The sequence below is a fragment of the Crassostrea angulata genome, chromosome 10 (genome assembly GCF_025612915.1).
Source record: "Crassostrea angulata isolate pt1a10 chromosome 10, ASM2561291v2, whole genome shotgun sequence".
NCBI classification, from domain to species: Eukaryota; Metazoa; Mollusca; class Bivalvia; order Ostreida; family Ostreidae; genus Magallana; species Magallana angulata.
Genome location: NC_069120.1, coordinates 53129253 through 53143917, shown reverse-complemented (window position 1 = coordinate 53143917; position 14665 = coordinate 53129253). Strand labels below are relative to the sequence as shown.

The 14665-nt window shown below is 31.7% G+C and overlaps 1 protein-coding gene across 1 annotated transcript in view; it reads right to left on the bottom strand.

Moving 5' to 3' along the window:
* The window catches only part of LOC128164691 (uncharacterized), a 40895-nt gene that overhangs the window by 12533 nt on the left and 13697 nt on the right, over nt 1–14665 (bottom strand). The window contains exons 3-5 of the mRNA XM_052828675.1: nt 4339–4357; nt 211–257; nt 1–100 (exon numbers count right to left, since the gene is read on the bottom strand). The exon at nt 1–100 is cut by the window's left edge and continues 116 nt beyond it. Coding sequence (XP_052684635.1) covers nt 1–100; nt 211–253 — 143 coding nt within the window. The 5' untranslated portion in view covers nt 254–257; nt 4339–4357. The remainder of the gene's footprint in view (nt 101–210; nt 258–4338; nt 4358–14665) is intronic.

Genomic DNA, 14665 nt, shown 5'->3' with positions numbered 1-14665 from the left:
TATCGAGTGAATATTATGTCCTTTGGAAGTCCTTCCATATACCACTCAACTAGTGACCAATGGTATGTGTAACGCGGTAGACAACTTGCCTTATGCAAAACTATAGGAAAAAGATATGTGAAGATTGAAATAAAGTTTTTTTAAAGCCAAAATCACCAAACTAACAATCTTATGTCAAATTAAAATAAATATTTCAATGATTAATCTTACGTTGAAACTCTTCTTCTTCATTCAGCATCTTTGGGTATACCATTTTCCTGAGAACATAATTATGTAGAATCTTATGAAAGAGCAATTTGAAGGAAACATTCAAAAGTGTGGTCGCTGTTTACTAACACGTGGGCATTAGAGACTGTTGTAAGAGAATGGTACATAGGCAATATATTATTGTACTGAAAGTGAGATATACATGTAACGAACTAGGTACGGTTTTAGTCATATTTTGCCCCGTTTTAGAGTGATTTATAAAAATATCACACAAAATGGAAATGTAACATTTATTGACACAAAAATACCCACAAATTAAAATAATCTATAAATAGTTGCACAATAAGACGTTTCGCAAGGATAATTGTGACGTCATAAACAGTGCATTTTCCCGTAATTTTCATAAAACTGAGCAGAAGATTCCAATTCTTCAGTGGTTTTTCCAACAGAAAACTATGTCCGCAGCTATCGCCCACGATGAAACTCACACTTTATCATGTGATATCATATAAAATATTTTGATTTTGTTGTGGATGACGGCTGCGGACACATTTTCCTCTCAAAAACCACAAAAATTGTGCTATTTTTCATAATTTCTGACTAAATCTTAGAAATATGCCAAAATGTTGAAGTCATTTATATTTTTTGAAATAAGATAAAAGCGTGTAACTTTGTACTTTTTATACACACATATTCAAGATGGTATGTGTGTATTTTCATGAGATTTAAACAACTTTTGAATTTTAGGGCAAATATTGAAATAAACTGAACTTTCTTCTTTGAACAATTCTGAAACCTATTTCGTTTATCTTTTTGTCAATGATTTTTCTTATAAGAACGATATTAAGTCAAATACTCTGTATGAAATGTCCATGTTTTTTATATTATAAAAATCACATACAGCTGTGTAAAAATATACAGTAACTTTATTTGTTATTGTTTGAAAATAAATGTCAATAAAAAAATTATTATTAACCCATTATATTTATTTCGGAATAATGACTGTTCTCATTCGTCTAGTACTGATACATAGAACCTCGACAATTTTAAATCTTACCATTAAAATGATATACAATTCGTTTTGAACAGAAACTAACACTGTAAAATATATTTTCATTACTTTAGAATATATTTATGATTTTCAATATCCAAATGGCAAGGGGTATATATTAAGAGTTCTGTGTTCATGTATATGGTTTATGAAATTCCGTTTTGAAGGAAAAGTAGGTGTTTTCAAAAATGAAATGTAACAGAAATTTGCTGTGAGTACGGAAAATACATAAAATACATGGATCTAAAGGAGGATTTAACGACGTGAGCCATGTGCAAAGGAAAACAAGAGGCCCATGCGCCACATCGCTCACCTGAGCAACAATAGCTATGAAGTCAGTTAAACAGAGTCATAATTCAAACTATCTTTGCAATGTAGTATAATACTTGTAGATCCTGTATAAATAAGAGTCAATTTTTTTGAACCTGGATATTCTTATGTTTATAATCAAGTCCCATCTTTTCTAAAAGGATTATTTTATAGTCAAATCACCAGCATTGCAGTTCTCGAAGATGCTAAACAATTGATTATATAAAGGATATAAACCTACATCAAACTCTTAACCCCTTGATAGGTCCAATAATCGTCCAGGGACCAAAATCTTAACAATTTGAAAGAATCTGCAATTTGTCAAAATGCTTGCATATAAGTAAAACCATATATCCTGACATTTCATTTTTAGTGAATAATTAAAATATTTTACTATTTAAAATTGGAATTCCAATGTGGCCCCACCTACTCCTCAAAATTTTGATTTGAGGAATTTAAATCTACATTATCTGAGGTTGCTTTCAGTAAATTTACAGCTTTTCTGAGCAAATGGTTTTTTTGAATCAAAGTACTGAAGAACTGTCGGGAGTTGATTTTTTCGAAGTTTATTCATTTTAAAATCAATGATATGTTATTTTGCACATATTACGTACATTTTTATAATATGAATTTTTTCGACAAGAATGTCAAGAAACCCCCTTATGAATCATGTTAAATAATATTTAAAGATAAAATTAATTCAATCAAACTATGTATCAGTAATAGAAATATTGCTCGAAAATTGTATGGATCCAAACAATATTGAACTCTAGTCTCGTTCAACCAAACGCTCGGCTGTCACCGTAAATCTCCGACAAGGATTTACGGAAACAGCCGAGCGTCAAGTTGAACGAAACTTTATTGAACTCTGGCGTAGGAATACATACGACTACAAAAAATCTTTAAATTGTTCGTACCATTTAAAATCTGACTATTTTCATGGTATTTATAAGTAAGTTTCCTTGAAAAACAGTGTTTTAGCATACATTACATCGAATTTATCGATTATTTTCGAGAACTTAGTCTTATCAGCAGCAATGAATTGTGCTGAGGTCCAAACACTGTTTCACTTTCGGTTTGTCTGAGTAACAGCATAGGAGAGTTGATTAAAATCAACTCCTAAAAAGATATCTTAGATTTTTTCTATTCATAATCCTATGTAAATTTTGCACCCCCCGCCTCCACCGGGACCATGATGTGAACAAACTTAAATCTGCCCTACCTGAGAATGCTTTCACTTAAGTTTTACCTTTCCTGGCTGATTAGTTTTTTGAAAAATAGATTTTTAAAGATTTACACTATATTCCTTTGTTAAAGTTCGACCCCCCTCATTGTGGCTTCACCCTCTCCCAGAGTCATGATTTTCATAAATTTTTATCTACATTACATAAGGATGCTTCCACCCAAATTTCAGCTTCCCGGGCTGATTAGTTTCTGAGAAAAAGATTTTAAAAGATTTACTATATATATTCCAAAATAAAACTTTGACCCCCATTGTGGCCCCACCTTATCCCCGGGGACAATGATATGTACAAATTTGAATCTACACCCTTTGAGGATGCTTCCACACAAGTCTCAGAGCTTTTCTGGCCAAATGGTTTTTAAGAAAAATCTATGTATATATTCCTATGTAAAAATACGACCCCCCCATTGTGGCCCCACCCTACACCTTGGGGTCATAATTTTCACGACTTTAAATCTACACTACATGAGGAAGCTTCAACACAAGTTTTATCTTTCCTTGCTAATTGGTTTCTGAGGAAAAGATTTTAAAAAATTTACTTTATATATTCTATGTAAAACTTTAACCCCAATTGTGACCCCACCTTACCCCCGGGGACAATGATTTGACCAAATTTGAATCTACACTATCTGAGGATGCTTTTGCAAAGTCTCAGCTATTCTGGCCAAATGGTTTCTGAGAAGAATATTTTTGATAAATATCAACAAATTTTCAATAAATCCTAATTAACTCTCCTTGAAAGAGAGCTTGACCCTTCATTTTAACAGACTTGAATTCCCTTTACCCAATGATGCTTTGTGTCACGTTTAGTTGAAATCGGCACAGTGGTTCTGCAGAAGAAGTTGAAAATGTAAAAAGTTTACAGACAGACAGATGGACGGACAGACAGACGGACGCCGCCCAAAAGATGATCAGAAAAGCTCACTTGAGCTTTCAGTTCAGGTGAGCTAAACAGGAAATAAATTAATTCGATTCGGTTGATCAGAAACAAACAGATGAAAATGGTTGATTTTTTTGACGAGTTTTCAGAGTACGAGTTAACAAAATGTAAAGTTTTTCCAAAGATTAACAGATAAGGATAAATACTTGTCACTATCAACGATAAGGTTTTCCTGGGTATCAAATAAATTATTTGAATCTGTATTTGAATCTCGAAAAGCCCGTTCTGTTTATTCAAATGAAAGGATATTTGAACAACTTTTAATTGTCGTTTGTCAAAATTCATTTAAAACAACAAACCTTCGCATACATGAGACCTGCAATCATATATACATTGTATACTAGTCAACTTTCTTAATCTTTATATGTCCGTCTCTCCTTTTTTTTGTTACTGAAGATAGAAGTATACGATTATATTATTTCAACAATATTTACAAAGCATTCTGAAGTTATTGATATTTTACTCTATGTTTAAAGTTTTGATTTATCCTAAAACAGAAAATGAAAATATCTTCATGAATTATTTCGTCATGTGTTTGTGTCTGCGTGGGTTGGTGGGTGGGCGTGTGTCCGTGTCATTAATACTTACAGCTTCTGGTTTTCTGCCGCTAAAATGAAAAAAGTTAAAGAACGAATTATTATTCATGATCCACTATTGTGCTCAAGCTTGTCTTGAATCGTCTCTCATATTTATAAACTGCAAAATATAGCAAAACATTTGTATGTCGTTGCATTTAGACTTAAACACTTTTAACTATTTCTAACAAGGTTACTATTTTCAAAGCTAAGAAAGTCAGCCAGCAGAATTTTAATTTTAGGTCAAAAGTGAATATACGATCTATGAAAATACAAGATAAATAGTGTCCAGAACAATAATATTATGAAGTGCACATTAAGTTTTCACCTTTTTTATGGCTGTGTATGAAGGTGAGGAGATACGACTATAGCGGTGTACAAATAATGTATGACCAACTTAATAGTTAAATTTGTAACTTTGCAAAGATAGCCCCCTGAATTTCATGGTTTTGTCGCAAACCACTGCAAATACATTAAATTTTCCTCTCCAATCTCACTAAGAGAGTCGGGAGGATATAAGTGGACTCCGGACTATGGCTACAGACGATACACATTGACGTCTTTCGATACATAGATGCCCAGTGTGACCTAGAAACTGACCAGTTTCATAACAATCCTCGAATTTTTCTTACAAGGACTGTCTAATTCTTTCACAAAATTCCAATTTACGCAGGCGCAATCGATGTTTCATCCAAACTTAATTAGTTAAATCGTGGGCTGACTAAAAAGTCAATCGAACTACGTCGTTTGTTTGAATAAAATTGTCAACAATATTTTTGTATGTTTTATTACAATGCACCTATTGTTCGGTAATTGTTTTTACCTCTTAAAAAATTAAGACTACTAGTAAATCAATTCAATGAATTACGGGCTTAACTAATTAAACGTATGTAATATACATTACTACTCGTTAATGAAGTTTATATAAAGTATGAAGAATTAAAGTTGAGTATACCTCGCTAACTGATTTAAACACAATAATTAAAAAGACGCTATAATTTTAAATCATACATATATTTTACAACAGCTCTCAGAAGTCAATGCAAATTCATTAATCTTATTAATTATATCATTTATTAATCAAATGCATTCATATTTAGAATTGTTTGTATTTCTTTTTAAATAGGTATGGTTTAATATCAATGATCTTTGTTCATATGCACATGTTCTCGATTGGTGATCCGATTCCTTATAATGAGTTAATTATACAGAAAGTCACTACATCTAAATGTATCTGATTCCTGAGAATAATTCAAACTGATTGAATAATACTCTTACGGCTACGCTATTCTTAAAACTAAAGCTTCCTATTTCATGTATCAATTTTAGGCAAAGAATCATACAACAAAATGTTCCATGGAAGAGTATCAAAGATATGAAAGGAAAATGTGATTCCTGTTACAAGTAAATTCCAACCTCTAAACTATAGATTATTCTGATTTCTAAAGATGCGTTACAATCTTAAGAAATAAAGGATAATTAAGAAATAAAGTACGAGTTATCGTGAATGTTGCAGAATAAACTCCGAGGTTAAGAAATGTTGTTTTGAAATATAAAAGCCGAGGCTTTTATATTTCAAACAACATTTCGAGACCGAGGAGGTTATCCTGCAACATTCACGAAACAAGAACTTTATTTCTATTCTACTAACAGCCCAGTATTTCTACAGTTCGCTTCTCCTATAGAGATACGATCTAGGTGGAACTAACACGTAAAAATGACATGATTTTAAAACTTTTTACGGTTTGAAGTTTTACTTCCATGATCACTGCGTGACAAATAGGTATTTCTGATCTGATAATTTACTGATGACGTTCGTGGTATATTGGAGAATAATGTCCGCGGCATCTCTTTGATCTAGGCAATAACTGTAGTAGAATTAAGATTAAACATTATATTGTTGTATGTTTTTTAAGACAATATTCTTTTACTTGCATACAGTATGCTTTAAATAGTGCCATTACCTACTGTGACACAAGACTTAATATTTTTTTTCCAAACAATAGTACTTGGTGATAATTTATTATTACAAACAATGTTTGACATCTTAATTACAGTTCATATTCTTTCTACCATATATAACATTATTGACTCGATACATTATGTTTTTGTACCGGTGTTATATAGTGCCTTTTCCCCCTAACCTACTTTTCACCCGGAAAAATGGGTATATATCAGGGTTTTTTTTACCAGGAATAATGGCTTTATAGCAGTTTCTCCACCACGAAAAATGGATATAGTGGAGATTTTCCTCTATGGAAAACTGGCTAATAGTGGGTTCCCCCTCTTTTTTCGGCAGATTACCCCCAAGCTACTATATAGTATTAAATTTTCCCTGTAATACATTCCGGTTATGTTTATGGCGGACCATTTGTGGCAATAATTTGTAATATCTGAGATGATATTGATGACTCATAACAGAGGGTAATAAATGCATTTATTAATGCATAATATAAAATATGTTTTTCCACCACTGGAAGGAACAAAGGCACGCGCCATCATTACAATTTATTTACCCTTTGTTGTACCTTTTTAGAACACTTTTGCACCTGATTATTCGGATTTCGAAATACTTCGGATTTTTTTCGTTTGTTATTTTTCTTTTAATCGATGCATATTTGCAAACTGGACTTTAAGGTATACGTTTAATCAAAATGAAAAAAAAATTCCATTAATGATAATGAAAAAAAACATCTATTGTGTGTTAAAGACCTATAATGGTATTGCTATTTTTCACTTCCAAAACAATAGGTCAATGACCTACTTTTTGAGTTAATTGCAATTGAATATTTTTTGAAAATTTAAGAAAAATCCCTAAATATTTTACACTATGATTGGTATTTTCTCAATTGTGAAAATAAAACAAATTGTGTAACTCTTTTAAAAAATGAAATACACTTTATGAATGGCAGTGACAATGAAAAGATACAAAGCATTAAGTTTTCATCAGAGACATAAATAACAGAAATTGGCAACTCCGCCATTAGCGTGTTTTGTTGTTGAAAAATGGTACGGGACCAACCTTATTTTGAGAACTACATTTTAGTGAACTGACATAATGATCTTAAACCAAAAGTATATGGTTATAATGAAAAGTGTGCATTGGTTTTAGACATTTTTGAAACAAATTATTGAAAAATAAAATTAATATATAGAAAACATATAACTTTAAATAATGCTTTAAAGGAAATGTTTTTAAATTTTATTGAAACATATTAAAACGTAAAAAAATTGCAATTCGTAAATTTAAGGTATATCAAAATCAAAATAAGATTTCAGTTATTACCAGAATTGGACGCCGGTGATCTTAATCAAGTCACCAAGACTGTCGCTGGGATATTTTAAGGACAAAACACTAGCATATGCATTAATCAATTTTAATACAAAATACATATTCTGCATAAAAAAATCTAACCTATATAATCTTACAAATATCAAAGATTAAAATAAATCAGTCGCTTCCGGTGACAACAAGATGTAACGACGAATGCTCTGGTGTATTAAACACGTCCGTAAAGATAGCAGTAACATTATATAACTCTGGAAAAAATGAAGCATTTAAGATAAATCGAAGATATTTTGATTATTGTTCTCTAGTATATACAACTTGGCTCAATTCAATGTAAATTCATACGAACGAAGAATCAACAAAAATAATGATTCATTTGATTCCGAATTTCGCACATATGCGCATAATTACTTTTGTCAGTCAAAAATATTAAATTATTAATTTTAATCAAATCTTAGATATGGACGAAGAATATTTTTGCCCATTCTGATTAAACCATTTTATAAATGTCATTTTTTTTTACCTACGTGAAGGTGACATGGTCTTTTGAATGATATCATTTTCTTGTCTCGATGAAAATTGGTTAAAGGGACATTTGCACGATTTTGAATCAAAATTAAATTTAAAAATGGTTTTTTGTGCATCTTGAATGATTTACCAAAATTTGAAGGTTAGAAGTCAAGCTACATTCAAGATAAAGAAGTAAGAAGCCGTTGTTATGTAAACAAGTCTTATATTTGTTTACAAATAATGTACAGTAAAAATATTTTCATTTTTTGACAAAATAATTTATTACAAACAAGATAAACTGATTCAATGTGTTTCTAAATAATTACAACAACAACAAAAACAATATTAGATAATATTTATACTAGTATCACACTCTGGTTTTCACCGTCGTGATGTTCGGGGAATAGCTCAGCAGATTTGTGGCTATGTGAGGAACTCACGTTCACAATACCTGAGGAATCAAAATCAAAATCCGTAGAAATTAATTAAAAGATGTTAATTTCGATGAGCCGCAAGTTAGAAAGTGATTTCGTAAAAATCACTTACCAACGCGGTCACTATACGAACTTGAAATTGACCAATCAGGTAACTCATTTTAAAAAGGTTAAGGCCCAATTTCGTTCCATCGTTTCTTTGATGCTTGACACTGTTAGCTAAGCCAAAAAGGTGTTACAACACCTATTTCCTCGCATTTCCGCAAAGAAGACCTGTAACAAGGACAGGATTAACTTGAAGCCGAAACAAAATAAATAAGTTTATCTACGTGGAATTTCGAAGTGTATAGCTAATGCGCCAAAAAATTTATTTCCAAAGAAACCGAGAAACGAAATGTTTACATTACTACTTAACAGCCTGTCAAATATTCTTTGATGTAAAATGGCATTCTATATGTTACATAAGATGTGCAAGTAAACCTTGGGAGTGAAAATTAGTCTAAATAAGATTTATGTAAGAATACCATTTTAAGTTAAAAGAATGTATGAGATATTTCATCGCACTAAACGAAATAAATTAATTAAACTAATTTCAATTATTAAATTTTGATACGTAATTATAGGTCATAAACGCACAAATTTCTATTTCAAATAACAACATTTTTCAATTAATAGAACAGTTAAGTTTAGATTGATAAATTTTAAACATTTTTAATGCAACACTAGTACAACACATATGTAAACAATTACAGGACTCAAGCTTTGTTTACAAAACAAATAAAGAATTCTAACCTCTGTATCTTTCTTGGTGCTCGATATTTAACTTTTAAATTTTGAGAAAGCATTAAAACATCCAAACTGACTATTCTAGACATTAAAAATGGAAATAAAAAATTTAAAAAATTTGAGCTCAAATCGAGTACAAGTCCTGTCATATAAAGATATCCATCTACTTGTAAAAATATATATTAAAAAACCATAGTATTTTTGTTTTGTTTTTGTTTTTTGTTTTTTGGTTTTTTTTTTCCTTTTTGACATATCTTTTACAAAGGCATGTTACATCTATTTTAAACATAAAATATCATGTAAATCAATTTTCGTTATCATCGTTTTTTGGCGTATCCGTTACTCTGCTGGTAATTGTACGTTTTCTCAGATTTCGTTTCTTGCATTTCATCTTTGCAAAATGCCCATTTGTCGACAATTATTAGAAGAACACTTATTTATAACAAAAGAGTGGACTTTAGGGCCGGTATTGGTTTCTGTCTGCGCAAAAAGCATATCGATGTCCGTTCCACTTTTTGATTTTAGGAATCCACAGTAAACGATACATGTTCATTATATGAGTTTATTTACAACCAAGGATATTCGAAAGTGTCGCTTGACGCAATTTTAAAGGTCGCAAACCCTTTAACTCTTTGAGACAAAAAAACACGCTGTCTTAGTCAACAGAAATAACAGAAAGAGTGATGTAGAAGGGTTTTTACGAGGCGTTCGAACACTATAATCAGTCAGTGTACATTCAACCGAACTCATTCCCGTATTAACAGCTGTATCCTTTGTATAAGGGTACATACCTGATGGCGGGATTGCAAGGAGACGGAAAAATAAAACTAAACCATTCCCATTTTTTCTTATCTTTTAACCTCTTATATTTTTGGCTGAAAATGTCACCAATGCACACATTCTTTGCAAATAACAAACTGCAACTACTTTGCAGAACTTCCCCCACAATGGTACTATTTCCTATAGATGCCTGAAAAGGCAAACGCAACAGTTTTTACTCGCGAATTTAAGACTGGGCGAATCCCTATGTTTCAAACGATATTCTTCATTCAAAACAACTTTGTCTGGGCGAATTCAAGGCGGGTCGAAACCGTTTGCAAATAGAAAACGCCGAAAATAAGACGAGGCAAAAATAACGCTGTATACAGTATCTTTAATTCAAAGAGCAAATGAGCATTTAAGGAGAATTGAAGTTTAGTATACAAAATGCACAATTCTGCATAAAAAAATAAAACAGTGTTTATAAATGCCGATAATTAAGAAAAGGAAAAAGTATGACCACAGATGGAATCGAACCACGACACAAAAATATCATGTTTGACATAGCCATTGCTTTAACCTACTGAGCTATCCGATACCTACCTAGCTATAGATAGATAAGAACAGATAAGAAATGGGATGCATAAGCTCCCCTGACTTCGTCTTGGTGAGCTAAAAGGACCAGTACATTATATATTATCAATTATTTAACACACAGTTGCTTATAGAACTCTATATCCATATATAATTCTACATGTGTCCAAATATTCAGCATGATTGTACATACATGTATATTATTTTCTATTCATGTACTACATTTTGTATTACACCATACCATACGCTATGGTATCCTATAATTCAATGTAATATTTGCCATACAATGCATGTATGATATAAAATCAGAAAATATAATGTGATATGATATGGAATGAAATAATAAAGTATTGTACCATGTAATCTAGTGTATAGTTATTGTATCATATTTTAAACTACATTATATTCTTATACAATGTAAAACTGTATTAAAAAAAAAACCATATCTTCTTTTTAAATTTTGAATATTATATAACTTGCAATATATATAAACGTGGTGAAAATAGGACAAGAAAAGAGTTTCCACACCATCATCAAAGTGCAACTGCTTCATTTACAACAACAACTTGCTATAAAAATCTTATCCTCCTATTCTTCATATAGAGTAATTAAGCCTGCCAAATGCATATGTTGTATGAGATGCATCATCCACCTTAAGAAGTTTAATAGACCAATAATAAATTAGATACAGTGATAAAAGAGCACATGCTTTTTAGTTTCCTTCAGCATCCAAAACCGAAAACTCAGATTTAGTGTCAAATTATATCACTAATATGCCCAGATCGAATATCGATGCGAATTTGATAAAGATAAAACCAATGATAACTCAAATATGACCTACTCCGATCCAAAAACTTAACTCTGCCAGCATCCGAAACTCAACAACTAAGCCTGTCATGTCCAAATATTTCTATACATGCATCATCGTTGCAAGTTAGGTGAAGATAGGACTGCCAATAACTTACTGGATAAGTGATCTGCTCCAAAAACCTTTACCTCCCTCAACATTTAAAAATAGGATTTATATTTATCAATTAAGCCTGTCTTATCCACTATTTTCAGTTGATGCATCATACAAGCGAGTTTAATAAAGATACATGATATGTTGAATAAAAATCAGTTAAATATGGCTATCACAGTGTACCTGTTCCAAAAATGTTAACATGTTCTAAAAACCCTTGCCAACCTCCATCAGCATCCGAAACCTATGGCTCATATTCAGTTCACTTTTGTAAGACCACCTTTATCATATTATATAAAAATCATTGTTAACAATCTAAGATATTCATGGATGTTTCTTTGACACAATATCGTAAATCACATGTTAAAAAATTGTTTGATAATCATATATTCGTTTCAATCAGTATTGTGAGATATTTTATCAATACAATAATACACAATACTATATTGCATTCTGTGATACTATACAATATATATTATATGATATAATATAGTACTGTACTATATAATGGCACAGCATGATATCACAGTGTGTCAAGATATTTATAGAATCATTCATTATATACTCGTGTGGGATAGTGAAATTCCACTTCGGGGACAAGATTCACGGTCTTGGACGAGGCTCTGCCTAGTCCTAGACCGTGAATCTTGGCCCCGAGGTGGAATTTCACTATCCCACACGAGTATATAATGAATGATTTTTTTTCTCGCATTATTTTACGAACATAAACGGATTGACTGGTACCGCCTCGAAAAATCTTAATATTGTTTCTTGAATTCTGATTTAAAAAATAAATGCACCATCAAAGAGATCATATCTCGAAATGGTTTACACTTTTGTGTAAACTTAAAAAATCAACAATTCATTCATCAAAATCATTTTAACAATGTTAAGACGACTCTTTTTTAAAACACTATATGTAATATGTTAAAAACGGTATTTAGATTTATCCTTCCGCGTGTAGCATATAGTGCTAAGTCATAAAAAGAACACACAACTACGTTTTAAAGGTATATTCAAGTTTATAAATTCAAAAACTTTAAAATGAAAAAATAAAACAAGTGAATAAATTGTATTCGGTATCAAATACTTTCTTAAAATGAATGAATGTTTATTTCAAAACTGCGTCATGTATTACGTAGGCTATACGTTTATTGTGGATGCTAAATCAAGTTAATATAAGTTAATCGGAGTCGGAGTCAGTTACACGAATTCTCTTTCTTGACTGAACTGTGTTGTTTGTGATGTTGACAGTTACATTCCCATAGATATGTCCAACGCTGAATATTGATCCCATGGAATGGTAAGCACTTGCTGAAGAGGAACACAGTGCGACCTGATTATTTTGAGTTTCGATGGCGGTGTTTTCAAAGCGTGGTTGAACATCTACCATTGTAGACGAGGACGTGACTGCTGCTGGTGTATCAAGCCGATGAGTATTTTGTGCAGTGTTTAAAAATGAAACTAATGAAGAAGTTTTGCATGAAGATTTGGAAAGAATGCTGCTGATTGCGAATTTCTGTGTATCGTTTATTGTGCGGTAATTGTTAAGCGATTGAATGTTTTTGTGACCCGTTAGATAAACCTCTAAGGTGTCCGGGACATTCGAGTCGGTCATCCTTTGTACCAGCGTTTTCCGGACACTTGTGTTTGTAATTCTTTTTTTATCCGGTAAGCCAGCATTTTTTTCAGTTTGTTTTCATGATATCATTTAATTTGTTGACACCTAGCCTACTGTGCCACTAACAAACCATCTATCCTGAATTCTCAGCCATTTTTAATTTGTAACGAATGAAATATAAAATGGGTCATTGTCACAATTGACGTCCACGCTTACTTTCCATACATTTTGTGCTACGTTTATAATTTGATGTCAGAGTTGCTTTCCATACTTAAAAGTAAACTCGGCCGGTTTTATTTGGCGGGTTCTAATCCCGTGCATTTAAGAATTCAGTCTGGGCGTAGGAATTGGTGAGAGCGGACGTTTTTAACCAGCTTCCTTATTTTATTCTTCATGTAACATATAAGTATTACTGACCAGAGTCCAACTATTCTGGGTAAGTTTGTTTTTATTTTATTAAGACGGATTTAATGCCGTATTTATTCCTAAAATGTCAAGATAACCTTGTTTTATATTTTCCGTGAGTAAATTAGAAGTATTTTGAGTAATGTGTAATAATGAGTATTTGCTCATATAAAAACTATTAGGTATAAAGTAAAAGTATGTGTATTGTTGTAATGTAAACATATGGTGTATGTATTACATATGGTAAACATATGCTGTATGTATTTCAGAGTAAGGCGCGTAGTAGTTGCCGAAAAATAAATGTATTTCTGTAGTACACAAGTATATGAAAGTTAAGTACGTGTACGAGTCTAGTAATTGTGTAATGTAAAGTATATGTTATGAATTAGTAAAGTTATGGACAGCAAATTGTGCAAATATAAGTGTAACTATACACGATCTCGTTGCGAGCAACGAGGAGGTCTTCCGTCCGATTTTAAGAAAAGGAAATGAAATTGCCTTTGATCTTCATCAACGAAACAAATCAGAAAATGGGGGGGGGGGAGGGGGGGGCTAATTTTGTTCAACAAGTGTTTCAAAATTTATACCGTTCTCGAGATATCTGGAAAAGATCATTTTAGGGGCCGGCCCTATAACTCCTTTAAGGGATCAGGTAACAAAACAATGATGGTTGCATATCGTTAAGCATTCGAAATTTTTCTCCATTTTAATATATTGAAGATCAAACTTTCGGACTTCTGTCCCCTTATACCCTTATTACGTAACAAAGGAGTAAACAATTGTCATTTACAGGTGTATAGTGTTTCGATGAATATAATTGCTTCTATAATGTATTACAAAATAGTTCACAATTAAAAGTTATCATCAAAAGACTTTTAGCCCCTTAAATCCCCTAATTACGTAACATATGAGATTTTTTAAAATGATATATGGATGCATAACTGGAAGATTAACAATTTTGCATTTTAAACATATTACAAA